The sequence below is a fragment of the Somniosus microcephalus genome, chromosome 2 (genome assembly GCF_052327205.1).
Source record: "Somniosus microcephalus isolate GS21.2 chromosome 2, FLI_Smic_1.0, whole genome shotgun sequence".
Taxonomy (NCBI): domain Eukaryota; kingdom Metazoa; phylum Chordata; class Chondrichthyes; order Squaliformes; family Somniosidae; genus Somniosus; species Somniosus microcephalus.
The window spans coordinates 300,626,777-300,640,000 of NC_140988.1; the positions used below are offsets into that span (position 1 = coordinate 300,626,777).

Sequence of the window (13,224 nt, forward strand, 5' to 3'; positions counted from 1 at the left end):
CTCATAGTCTCGTCGATTCATGACAGTTAGGGCTGATCCTGTGTCCAATTCCATCTTCACTGGGGACCCTGCTATCATGAGGGTGACCCAAATGGTTCGGTGATCTTCTTTTGCGATCACGTTGTGTAACTTTAAACAACTTAGTCGCCTGCTCCCGGAGTCCTTATCACTCTCCTGATCTTCTGAACTACTATCTGTCAGTTTCTTTACTTTCCTGTACTGTTCCTTAGTAGTTCTTGTCGTGTTGGTCTTCTTTCCCGACCTGCAGACTCTTGCTATATGTCCCATTTTCCCACATTGCCTGCATATTTTGTCTTTAAACCAGCAGTCCTTCTGCTCATGGGTTGTTCTGCCGCAGCGATAGCACTTTTCTGCTCCATACGCCATTTCGTTAGCGCTGTATTCTTGTGGTTTCTGTTGTATTTCCGCAGCTCCCCGTGCTGCTGCTTCGTAGGATACTGCCACGCTGAAAGCCTGTTCTAGCGTCAGGTCCTTTTTTGAAAGTAGTCGTTTCTGGGTTCCTTCACTCTGGAGCCCGCAGACAAACTTATCCCGTAAGGTGTCTGCCAGTCCTGCTCCGAACTGGCAATGCTTCGATAACTTGCGTAGTTCCGTAAGATAGTCAGCATTGCTCGCATCTTTGTGCTGGTTTCTTTTATGGAACTTGAATCTTTCTGCTATCAGCAGTGGTGTAGGGCTCAGGTGTTCCTGTAAGATATGAACAATCTCCTCAAAACTTTTCTCCATTGGTTTAGCTGGGGTAATTAAATTCCGCAATAGGCCGTACGTACTCGCACCCATCAGATTTAATAATACCGACGCCCTCTTTCCATCAGCCACCTCATTTGCCTTGCAGTACACTTCAATTCTTTCCACATACGTGGTCCAGTCTTCTACCTCGTTGTCGAAAGCAGTGATACTGCCACTTTTCGACATCTTGGGTGATTTAAAATGGCGCCTCCCGCGCTTTTGCTTCTTCCCCAATGGAATAAAATGGCGCCTCCCGCGCTTTTGCTTCTTCCCCTTACTGCCACGCTGCTCCTGGCGTTCTACGGGGTAATGGCGGCGACCCGCAGCTTCGGCGCGTCTCGCTTTCCTTCCCCCCGTTTAGTTTCTCTCCGCTGTCCTGTTCTCGAGCACCAACCGCGCCCTGTGCGCTCCACCCTCTCTCTCTTGTTTTCTTTTCCCGGCGACGCTGCGCGGCCCGATTTGTAGAGCTGCTCGATCGAGCTTGAGCCCGCCGCAGTCCGGAAGGGTCAGCGCGCTACCTGCTACCAGCACGATTCGCTGGAACCACAGTCTCTCCCGCAATTCTCCGAACACCGATGGATTCTTTGGGCGGTTGCCCTCGGTCGACGCCCGTTGCTCAGACTACGACCTTCCAGGACCTTCCTTTCAGGCGAGATCCCCGTGAGATGATGCCACACTGCAGGTGAGTTCGAACTTACTCGTCGCCACTGTAAAGTCCGCGCCTCAATAATACACGGACTTCGGGAGAACAGTTTAACAGGTACTTTCCTGAACAGGAGGCAACTTGAAACTGAAACTACAGAAGCCTGCTTGGGCCTTTTATACAGGGGTGGTCACTGCCGGTACTGCCGTCTAAGACCAGTTATTCCCTTAAAGGTACATACACAACAATTGAGTGGCTTGCTAGCCCATTTCAGAGTGCAGTTAAGAGTCAACCACATTGTGGGTCTGGAGTCACATATAATAGGCCAGACCGGGTAAGGATTGCAGGTTTCCTTGCCTAAAGGACATTAGTGAACCAGTTGGGTTTTTACAACAATCCGGTAGTTTTATGGTCACCATTCCTGACACTAGCTTTTTCATTTCAGATTTATTTAATTAACTGAATTTAAATCCCCCAGCTACCGTGGTGGGATTTGAACTGACATTATTAGTCCAGGCCTCCGGATTACTAGTTCAGTAACATAACCACTATGCCAATGTACTGCATATTCTTAAAATCTACCATCTGATCCATAATATGGATGAAATTGTGAACACTTAGAAAGGTGAGGAGTCGTCAAGGATAGTCAGCATGGATCTGTAAAGTGAGGGCGTGCTTCACTATTGAATTTTGTTATGGAAAACACAGGAACATGATGAATGTTACATATCCGCTGTATAAATGGAATTTCTGAAGGTATTTGATTCAGATGCTACATAAGAGACTTGCTATGAAGGTTAAGGCAGATGATATTAGAGTGAACGCAGCTGCATAGAATGATTGCTGGAGACAGAAAGCAACAGTAGGGATAAATGAACATTTTAGAGTGATGGGAGGTGGGCCATAGGGTGCCTCAGGTATCTGTGCTGGGATATCTTTTGTTTTCCATTTATATAAATGATTGGAATAAAGATGCAAGAGGAATTAAATACAGGTTATAGTCCTGAACTGGAAAGACAAAGTTGTGAATTCAAATTCCACCATGACAGGTTGTGAAAATGAATTCAATAAAGTTGATAATTTGTCACTATGAGGGCAGCCGGATTGTCAAAAACTCCAACTGGTTCACTAATGTCCTTCAGGGAAGAGAACTTGCCTACCTGGTCTGGCCTACACGGGGCTTCAGTCTCACACCATGTGGTTGACTCTTAAGCCACTTATGTTCATAAGGCATTCAGCTGCAGCTGGTTTCAAGAATATTGGTCTATTTGTGCTTATGTTATCTAGGGAATCACTAAATGTGTGACTCCTGAATATTAATTTTGTAATTTAATTTTATTTCAATGTTATATAATTTCATTGATTTTCTAAAGCTCTAACCTATCACATCTCTCATGGCTTCTACTAAGTACTATGCCTCTGCCTGACATTTTCTCACTCTACCAAGACAGCAGCAAAGTTTCACATTTCTTTTACTGCAGTAGTAGCTGTATTTCCCCTCCCGCTGCCAATTTTATTCCCTCCTCTGCTGAAGGCAGCAACCCTTCCTGGAGTTAGTTCCACAGATTCGGGCCACCGTTCAATACCTCATCCTTCTACATGTCTGAACATTGGCTGGTTATTTGATTGAGGCGGGCCATTACAGCAAAACCCAATCCTATCCTCATTCAACATCCATATGTGGCAACTTTCCAGCAGGAATCGCTGGATTATGACCAGGAATGGGAACAGCATCAGATCTTCCCCCTCCCTAGCCCAGGGAATGTGAGATTAATTGTAGTGCCCCAGTTGCCCAGGTTGAGATCATCTCAGACCATCAATCAAACCTGGGACCAGTCTGGTTTGTATGGTGAAAAGCACACCACATAGTGCACTCAACTTCTAAGCCACTTAGGGATCTTGAGTTAAGTCCTCCCCTTACAGGAATAAAGTAGTACTTTGGTAGGAACTCTGTTCGAGATAAACGAATCTCGATTTTTTGTTTTTGGCATCAGGGTTTACTGCAATTGCAACGGGTTGGAAAACAAGACTTGTTACTAAGTTGTACTGTCTTCACATTCTGTCAGTGTTCATACTCTGAAAGTGATATGCATTACTCCTGGGGAAGTTAGTGGGCTTCACTCTGTGCAATAAAGTTAACTGATGCCAAGGAAAAATTATTTGCTTTTTTGTGGTAATTGTTAGATCCGTGTATCTTGATGTTGTGTGTCCTTCAATAATTAGACAAGAGACTGCAGGGAACAATCAACAGGTGTTTACTGGATGAGGGTTACTCTAAAACTAACTGTACAGATCCCTACTCAGGGTTTATATACAGGTGTGGTCAAGGCCGGTACTACAGTGTACAGGAGCTGTAAAAAGTAGTTCTCCCCTTAAAAGTACATACACTACAATTCCTCCCCTTTTAGATTAACAGTACCGTAACATTCATTTAACAATTAAATATCAACTAATTACAATTAACACTTTTAACATGCAACATTAACTGAAAATAGTCTATTTATAAATTCAGTCTTTGGGGCGGCTTCCTGATCCTTTCTGGATAGCGCCTTTCCTGAGTGTCTTGCTCCTGGTGTGGAGGCGATTCTGGCCCCGTCGTCGGTTGGTTCATCAGCTTCCGATGCTACTGCTTCTGGGGTAGATGCTACCTGTATGTCGGGTTCATCACCAGGTTTCGCGAGACATGGGGTTGACTCGTTCCTGTGACTCTAGGATCTGGTCAACATGGCGTCTCACAATGTTCTCCCCAACATCCACTGTGTACATTAGTGGCCCCTGCCGTGTGCATATCGTTCCTGGTTGCCATTTCGCTGTTCGGTAGTCGCGGGCCAAGACTGGTTGCCCTACATTGAAGCTCCTTGTCGGCTTCTCATTGATGTGCTGGAATTGTTTATTCTCAACATCTCTTCGTACATTTGGTCTGAGCAAATCCAGACGAGATCTCAACCTTCGGTTAAAGAACATCATGGCCGGGGTCTGGTTGGTGACTGCATGTGTCGCATTTCTGTAGGCTAACAGGAAATTGTCCACCTTATGCTGCAGTGGAATGTCATCATCGCACATGGCCCTTACTGCTTTTTTAAAGGTTTGTACTAACCTCTCAGCCAATCCATTTGTGGCTGGGTGATACGGGGCGGATGTGTAATGCCTTACCCCATTCCTTTTCATAAATCTTTGAAACTCTTCGGACACAAACTGTGGTCCGTTATCAGAGCAAATCTGCTCTGGCAAGCCGTTCCTGGCAAATATGGTCTGTAGGACTGCAATAGTTTTCTCCGTGGTGGAGGAGGACATTTTGATCACCTCAGGCCATCTCGAGTGCGCATCCACGGCTATAAAAAACATTGAGTCCATGAATGGACCAGCAAAATCAATATGCACCCGTTGCCATGGAGATGAGGGCCACTCCCATGGGTGGAGAGGGGCATGTGGTGGTGCATTTTGGACCTTCTGGCATCCTGAGCAGCTCTTTCTCAGGTCCTCAATTTGCTGATCGATCCCCGGCCACCACACAAGCCCTAGCAAGGCTTTTCATTTTCACCCCTCCCAGATGGCCTTCGTGAAGCTCATTGAGCACTCTCTCCCTTAACTTGGGTGGAATCACCACTCTGGATCCACACATCAAGGTCCCCTGGCATACTGACAGCTGTTCTCTTCTGGATGAGAATGCTGGCAACAGTGAGTCGCCATGTGTTGGCCATCCCTTCACCGTCAAGTCATATACCCGAGACAGTGTCGGGTCATTTCGGGTCTCCTTCTCTATACCAGCGTTAGTTACTGGCAAGCGCTCAATTATAGTCGAATGAAATATTTCGACAGGGTCCACTTCTGGGGCTTCCTCCGCAGTAGGCAGTGGTAGGCGTGATAGCTGATCAGCATTTCCATGCTGTTTCGTGCCCTTATACTCGATTTCATATTGGTTCGCCCCTAGAAAAAGGGACCATCTTTGTAGCCGTTGCGCAGTCATCACCGGAACGCCCTTCTTTGGATTAAAGATGGAGACAAGTGGTTGGTGGTCAGTCAGCAAGGTGAACTTCTGCCCGTGCAGATAGTGATTGAACTTTTTCACTCCCCACACTAGGCTGAGGGCCTCCCTGTCAATCTGGGCGTAGTTACGCTCGGCTGAGGCTAGTGATCGTGACGCAAAGGCTATTGGCCTCTCTGAGCTGTCCGAGAATTTGTGCGACAGCACCGCTCCAATGCCATAGGGTGATGCATCACACGCCAACCGAATTGGTAGTGCTGGGTTGAAATGAGCCAACACCTCTTTTGATGTGATCAATTCTTTGCTCTTCTGGAAAGCTCGTTTACATTCGTCATTCCACTTCCATGGTACCCCCGTTTGCAGTAGGGTGTTCAGTGGGTGTAGTACTGTAGACAAATTCGGCAAGAACTTATGGTAGTAGTTCACCAGCCCGAGGAACGACCTCAGTTGTGACACATTTTCCGGTGCTGGAGCCTTGACTACTGCCTCAATCTTTTCAGGGGACTTATGTAACCCCTCTTCATCAACAACGTGGCCACAATACGAGATCTGCTTCTGGAAAAACTCGCATTTGTGGCGATTAGCTCGAAGCCCATATTCCTTCAATCTAGTGAGCACCTTCTCCAGGTTGGCGAGGTGATCACTGTCATTTTCGCCCGTGACCAGGATGTCGTCCAAATAACACTGGGTCCCTGGAATCCCTTGCAGGACTTGATCCATTGCCCTTTGCCAAATAGCCGGAGCTGATGCTACCCCGAACACCAGCCGGTTATATTGGTAGAGACCTTTGTGAGTGTTGATCGTGAGGTATTGTTTCGAGGCTTCTTCTACCTCCATTTGCAGGTACGCCTGGGCCAGATCAATCTTAGTGAAGTGTTTCCCTCCAGATAGCGAGGCGAAAATATCTTCAATCCGCGGAAGCGGATATTGTACCGTGTGAAGGACTGGGTTCACTGTCACCTTAAAGTCCCCACAGATGCGAACCTTCTTTGGTTCCCCAGGCGTATTACTCAATGACCTCTTCATTACAGGAATGATGGGTGTAGCCCACTCGCTCCAGTCCACTTTGGACAGTACTCCTGAACGTTCCAAACCTTCCAGCTCTGCTTCGACAGCTGGGTGGATTGCATAAGGCACCAGTCTGGCCTTAAAAAACTTTGGGCTTGCAATTTCCTCTATTTTGATCGTCGCTGTTATGCCTTTTAGTGTTCCGAGTCCCTCCTGGAACACTTCTTGTGCGTCAGTTAGCATTTTTGACAGTCGTCCAGGTGTGACGTCGTCATCCTTTTTGGCATCTACAGTCACTGCTTGTATGGAATGCCAATCTAGCTGTATCTTCCGGATCCATTCACGTCCTAGTAGTGGTGGTCCTCCCTCTGGCAATACATATAGGTCCATTTTTGGTGTTTCCTTGCCGTTATATATAACGTTCACCCTTATTTTTCCTTTGGGGTAGACTTTTTGCCCCGTGTACGTCTTCAAGACGATCTCTGTATCTCTCAAGGGTATATGTGAGAATAGCCGCTTGTAGTCCCTTCGGTTTATGACAGTTAGGGCTGATCCTGTGTCCAATTCCATTTTCACTTGGACTCCGGCTATCTTGAGCGTGACCCAGATAGTTTGGTGATCCTCTGTTTTGATCACATTATGTAGTTTCAGACAACCCAGCTCCTTGCTTCCGGAGTCTGTATCACTTTTCTGTTCGTCTGAACTACTCTCCGTCACCTCATGTACCTTCTTGTACTTCTCCTGTGGAGATTTCTTGCTGCTGGTTTTCTTTTCCGACCTGCAGACTCTTGCTATGTGTCCTACTTTTCCACACTGTCTGCACACTTGGTCCTTGAACCAGCAATCATTATGGTCGTGTGTTGTTCTGCTGCAGCTATAGCACTTCACTGTTCCGTATGACATTTCATTTGTGCCATATTCTTGCGGCCTCCGTTGTATCTCTGCCGCGCCCCGTGCTGCTGCTTCGTGTGATACTGCCATGCTGAAAGCCTTGTCCAGCGTAAGATCCTTTTCTGATAGAAGCCGTTGCTGGGTTCCTTCACTTTGAAGCCCACACACAAACTTGTCCCTTAAAGTATCTGCTAGTCCCGTTCCAAACTGGCAGTGTTTCGATAGCTTGCGCAGTTCCGTTAAAAACTCAGCATTACTTTCGTCTTTATGCTGGTTCCTTTTGTGAAACTTAAATCTTTCCGCTATCAGCAGCGGTGTGGGGTTTAAGTGGTCCTGTAGGATTGACACTATGTTTTCAAAATCCTTTTCTACTGGCTTCTCTGGGGTTACTAGGTTTCATAGTAAGCCATACGTTTTTGCACCCATTGAATTCAACAATACCAGCGCTTTCTTGTCATCTGGCACTTCATTCGCCTTGCAGTATACTTCTATGCGTTCGACATATGTTGTCCAATCTTCGACTTCATTGTCGAACGCTGTGATACTGCCACTCTTCGGCATTTTTGGGTGTGGTTAGACTGGCTCAAAATGGCGTCTCCCGCGCTCTCCCTTCTTCTCCGCTGCGGCTCAAAATGGCATCTCCCGCACTCTCCCTTCTTCCCCGCTGACGCTGCTCGGCCCTTGAACACCGGCTGCGCTCTGCTCTCTCTCGTTGACGCCACTCGGTCCTGAACACCGGTTGTGCCCTGTACGCTCTACCCTCTCTCTTCTCCCGTCGACGCTGCTCGGCCTTTTTCAGTGCCGTCGGTCGGCTCTAGCCGCCGCTGTCCGGGGAGGGTCTGCGCCGTACCTGTTGCCAGCCCGTTTCACTGGACCACCATGACTGGAGAACCAAGCTCAGCTCTCAACAGCCTCCCCTGCGATGCTCAAGTCTCCGCTGGATGGTCGACGCCCGTGCTTCTGGACTCGGCCTTCTTCTTTCACTGTTCTCCAGGAGCGAATCCCTGGGAGGTGATGCAGAGTTGCAGGTAGGTTTGAATCTTCTCGTCGCCAATGTTAGATCCGTGTATCTTGATGTTGTGTGTCCTTCAATAATTAGACAAGAGACTGCAGGGAACAATCAACAGGTGTTTACTGGATGAGGGTTACTCTAAAACTAACTGTACAGATCCCTACTCAGGGTTTATATACAGGTGTGGTCACTGCCGGTACGACAGTATACAGGAGCTGTAAAAAGTAGTTCTCCCCTTAAAGGTACATACACTACAGTAATTAATAATAAGCCCCGCTTGGTGATGCCTTCACCATCTCTCGGGTTCAAACAGGTTTGCTCAAATCAATAAAACAGTCGATTAAAGGAACTGCACCATAGGAATAATGAAGTGCAGAAAGCTTTTACTGATAGCAGTTATGTGGAACTTATTATTGCTACAACTCTACCTATCTGCCTATACATATAATTATTCAGGAAAAGAGCTGAGAAATGTCCTTTATAATGAAACCTCCATGACCATGATAATAAAGCCAACTTCAAAAAGTAAATTGGCTTTGAGAGCAAGGAAAATAAATTAATATTTCTGATTCTAATCACTGTAATTATACTGCAGAGAAAGTCTAGATTTGTACATGCTGTGCGACATTACACAAGCACGCCTCCTATTCATTTAAAATCCAACCATAATACAATGGCTTACTGGGCAAAGGCTATTGCCTGATATCAAAACCAGCTTTTCATGTTATTTTTTCCCTAAGTAAATTGCTTATTATAATTGGCAGAGCTTTCTATGGCACAGATAGCGTCAACTCTGAAAAGGGTAATGCTTAAGATGTTGAGAGTCTGCAAATCATATCACAAGTGTTTTCACAATCAATTGAAACATCCGAGAGATTTAAATATAATTTACAAATGGCTAGTAGTCTGTTTTATTAGGTTCTCTTAATGAGCCAAAAATAATAAGCTATATCGTACAAGTTACGGCAGCACAACGGAGAGCCAAATCTTAAATTATTTTAAAGTTGATCTTTGAAAGACACTGTAAAAATAATGGGGTCATCAGATGTGGCTTAATATCTTGTCTGCAGTATCAACCGCTAAAGATTTGGTTGCAAGCCGCAGAATATGTTTTTTAAAGTTGCGATACCTCGGCCTCTTTATCCCCCTCCCCCACCTCCCTTGGTGGAAGTTGTTTTCTTTCAATGTGTTTAATTCGCAAACCTGATGTGCATTTTGTAAACTATCTTACAACGTCTCAACATCAAAATTGACCAGAACCCCTCCCTCCACCTTTGGTCTGAGATGTAGACTGTTTATGGGGTCCATTTTGGCAACCAACATAGATCCAAAGGTTGATACGGCGGAAATGTTACTAAAGTCAAATCTTGTGATCCCATTACTGCTCTTATTTCAGGGATATTTATTGCTAATGTAACTTTAAAATAATTTACAATTTAGCTTCTTGATTAACTCTTGTGACCCTAAAAAAAAGCCTCCTCAACCTGGATTCGTCCCATCCTCCTAAATACTGACTGTCATCCTACCTTCTCTGACCAGGGACTGGCTGATGAAACCACAAATAAAGCAGTAAGTAAAAAGTTACTGCACATTCACAACCACATTTGTAAAATAGACAGTTTCATTGGTTGGCGGGAACACAGACATCAGATATAGGCCTAATCCAATGGTAAATTTAGCACAGTAATGGCAAGATCAATTCAACTTGGGAACTTGATTGTAATTTAACAATTATGAAATTTAAAATAATCAGTGACAACTGGTCCTTGTAAAACTGCTCTTATCTATTAAAATTAAGATAATCAGTGAGGCTCAACGAATCGGATTTCAGACCTTCCTTTAGTCTCCCATCAGCAGCAGCTGCTCCGTTTGGAAAAATTGTTTTAACAAATATTCCCATCCGTCCTCGGGCAGAATCCTGACCACCAACTATGCTGAAACCAAGACCCTGGAAAATACAGTTAAAATGAAATAATTAAGACTTGTCACAATTTAATGTTTATTCTGGTTAACCTTTTTAATTTCGCTCAGAAAAGAAACATCTCTTCAGCAATTCCTTTCTTCTGTCCGGATAGAATACACACAGGGAGGTAACATTTTTAATTAACAAAGCTTTAAAAAATATTATTGAGAAACTATAGTCACAGCTTGTGTTGCAGGACACCGGCAAGGTTGAAAAGATTAGGAGAAGAAAGGAAAAATCAAGGAGTTCCCAAAACGTCGAAGAAATCCCCTGCCGCTGGAAACACTGACAACTGTTAACATTGGCCCTGAATTCGCGGTTGGTATGATGGCGTACTCTCGGAGTATGCTGTCTTACCGCCTTTGAAATTGACCGCAAGTTTGGGATTTCCGCATGTGCCAAATCCCGAACGTGTGATCTGTCAAGTTCCGACTGCACATGGGCTTCGCTGCATGTTTTACCTCCTCATACAAATGAACATGCTGGCGAAAAGTTGGTCTAATTGCCCAAATACTGCAAAGTAATTACCCTGAAAATATTTAGGTCTGGTGCAAACAGGCACAGGAACTCTGTTGTACAGCGTAAGGGGAGGGGGCGGATGAGAAAATTGTATTACAAACCTGTTCTAAACATTGCTGTTGTCACACAAAAAGGCCAATTTGTATTTAATCTCCCATTCTCTTCCATATACGATATATCAAGGGAGCTCTTTCTGTCCATTAGATAATTTGTATTGATAAAACACATGGGGCTGAATTTTGCCGGCGCTCAGAGTGCAGGTTTGGAGGCGGGTCCGCTGTCAAATCGAAATGATTGACAACCCGCCTCCATGTAAGTTTCCAAAGTGTCGGGTCTGCGATATCAGAACTGACCCAACACCAAGCGGCGGGGAAGGCATTTAAGATAGTTAAATGCTTGTTAAGTGCTTGTTTACTACTATTTTGCCAGCAAATTTCTATTTTCCTACTTTTTTAATGGGCTTCACGTCGTTCGGAGATCATGTCAGGTAAGTAGGTCGGGTTCTCTATGTCTCCCCATTGCTGTGAATAGGTGACAGCTGCAAAATTGGTATGAAAGCTACCATTTCACAGCTGTTCACTTTCCAATGTCAGAAGCTTGAGCCTTCAGGACTTGGAAGATACTTTTGAGCTGTATGCAGTTTGGAAGTGTTTGGGGTAAACTCTCTATCCACTGCCACCTCCTTGGAGCAAGCTCTTTCACCCTTAACAGATCACTTCTGTCATCTCCACCTCACCTGCAATTTATTCCAGCAACATCGGTGCCCTTGAAAAAATCTCACCTTGGTCCTCTGAATCCTGTTATATCCGTGTATCTTAATGTTGTGTCCTTCAATAATCAGACAAAGACTGCAGGGAACGATCAACAGGTGTTTACTGAATGAGGGTTCAAACTGCAACTGACTGTACAGATCACTACTCAGGGTTTATATACAGGTGTGGTCACTGCCGGTACTACAGGATACAGGAGCTGTAAAAAGTAGTTCTCCCCCTTAAAAGGTAAATACATTACAATTCCTCCCCTTTTAGATTAACAGTACCATAACACTCATTTAACAATTAAATATCAACTAATTACAATTAACTCTTTTAACATGCAACATTAACTGAAAACAGTCTATTTATAAATTCAGTCTTTGGGGAGGCTTCCTGATTCTTTCTGGATAACGCCTTTCCTGAGTGTCTCGCTCTTGGTGCAGAGGCGATTCTAACACCCTGTCGTCAGTTGATTCATCAGCTTCCAATGCTATTGTTTCTGAGGTAGATGCGACCTGTACATCAGGTTCCTCACCAGGTACGTATGGCCGAGACATGGGGTTGACTAGTTCCTGTGACTCTAGGATCTGGTCAGCATGGCATCTCACAATGTTCTCCCCAACATCCACTGTGTACATTAGTGGCCCCTGCCGTGTGCATATCGTTCCTGGTTGCCATTTCTCTGTTCGGTAGTCGCGGGCCAAGACTGGTTGCCCTACATTGAAGCTCCTTGTCGGCTTCTCATTGATGTGCTGGAATTGCTTACTCTCAATATCTCTTCGTACATTTGGTCTGAGCAAATCCAGACGAGATCTCAACCTTCGGTTAAAGAACATCATGGCCGGGGCCTGGTTGGTGACTGCATGTGTCGCATTTCTGTAGGCTAACAGGAAATTGTCCACCTTATGCTGCAGTGGAATGTCGTCATCGCACATGGCCCTTACTGCTTTTTTAAAGGTTTGTACGAACCTCTCAGCCAATCCATTTGTGGCTGGATGATACGGGGCGGATGTGTAATGCCTTACACCATTCCTTTTCATAAATCTTCGAAACTCTTCGGACACAAACTGTGGTCCGTTATCAGAGCAAATCTGCTCTGGCAAGCCGTTCCTGGCAAAAATGGTCCGTAGGACTGCAATAGTTTTCTCCGTGGTGGTGGAGGACATTTTGATCACCTCAGGCCATTTCGAGTGCGCATCCACAGCTATTAAAAACATTGAGTCCATGAATGGACCAGCAAAATCAATATGCAACCGTTGCCATGGAGATGAGGGCCACTCCCATGGGTGTAGAGGGGCATGTGCCTGACCTGCTGAATTTTTCCAGCATTTTCTGTTGTTATTTCGGATTTCCAACATCTGCATTATTTTGCTATCGATGTGGTGGTGCATTTTGGACCTTCTGGCTTCCTGAGCAGCTCTTTGTTAGGTCCTCGATTTGCTGATCGATCCCCGGCCACCACACATAAGCCCCAGCAAGGCTTTTCATTTTCACCCCTCCCAGATGACCTTCGTGAAGCTCATTGAGCACTCTCTCCCTTAACTTGGGTGGAATTACCACTCGGGATCCACACATCAAGGTCCCCTGGCATACTGACAGCTGTTCTCTTCTGGATGAGAATGCTGGCAACAGTGAGTCGCCATGTGCTGGCCATCCCTTCACCGTCAAATCATATACCCGAGACAGTGTCGCGTCATT

General features: G+C 45.4%; 1 protein-coding gene across 7 annotated transcripts in view; it reads right to left on the bottom strand.

Moving 5' to 3' along the window:
• The window catches only part of pdzd2 (PDZ domain containing 2), a 569,380-nt gene that overhangs the window by 181,542 nt on the left and 374,614 nt on the right, over window positions 1–13,224 (bottom strand). For all 7 annotated transcript variants that reach the window (XM_085973666.1, XM_085973663.1, XM_085973669.1 and 4 more), the window contains one exon: window positions 10,123–10,237. In XM_085973666.1, the coding sequence (XP_085829792.1) occupies window positions 10,123–10,237 (115 nt within the window). The remainder of the gene's footprint in view (window positions 1–10,122; window positions 10,238–13,224) is intronic.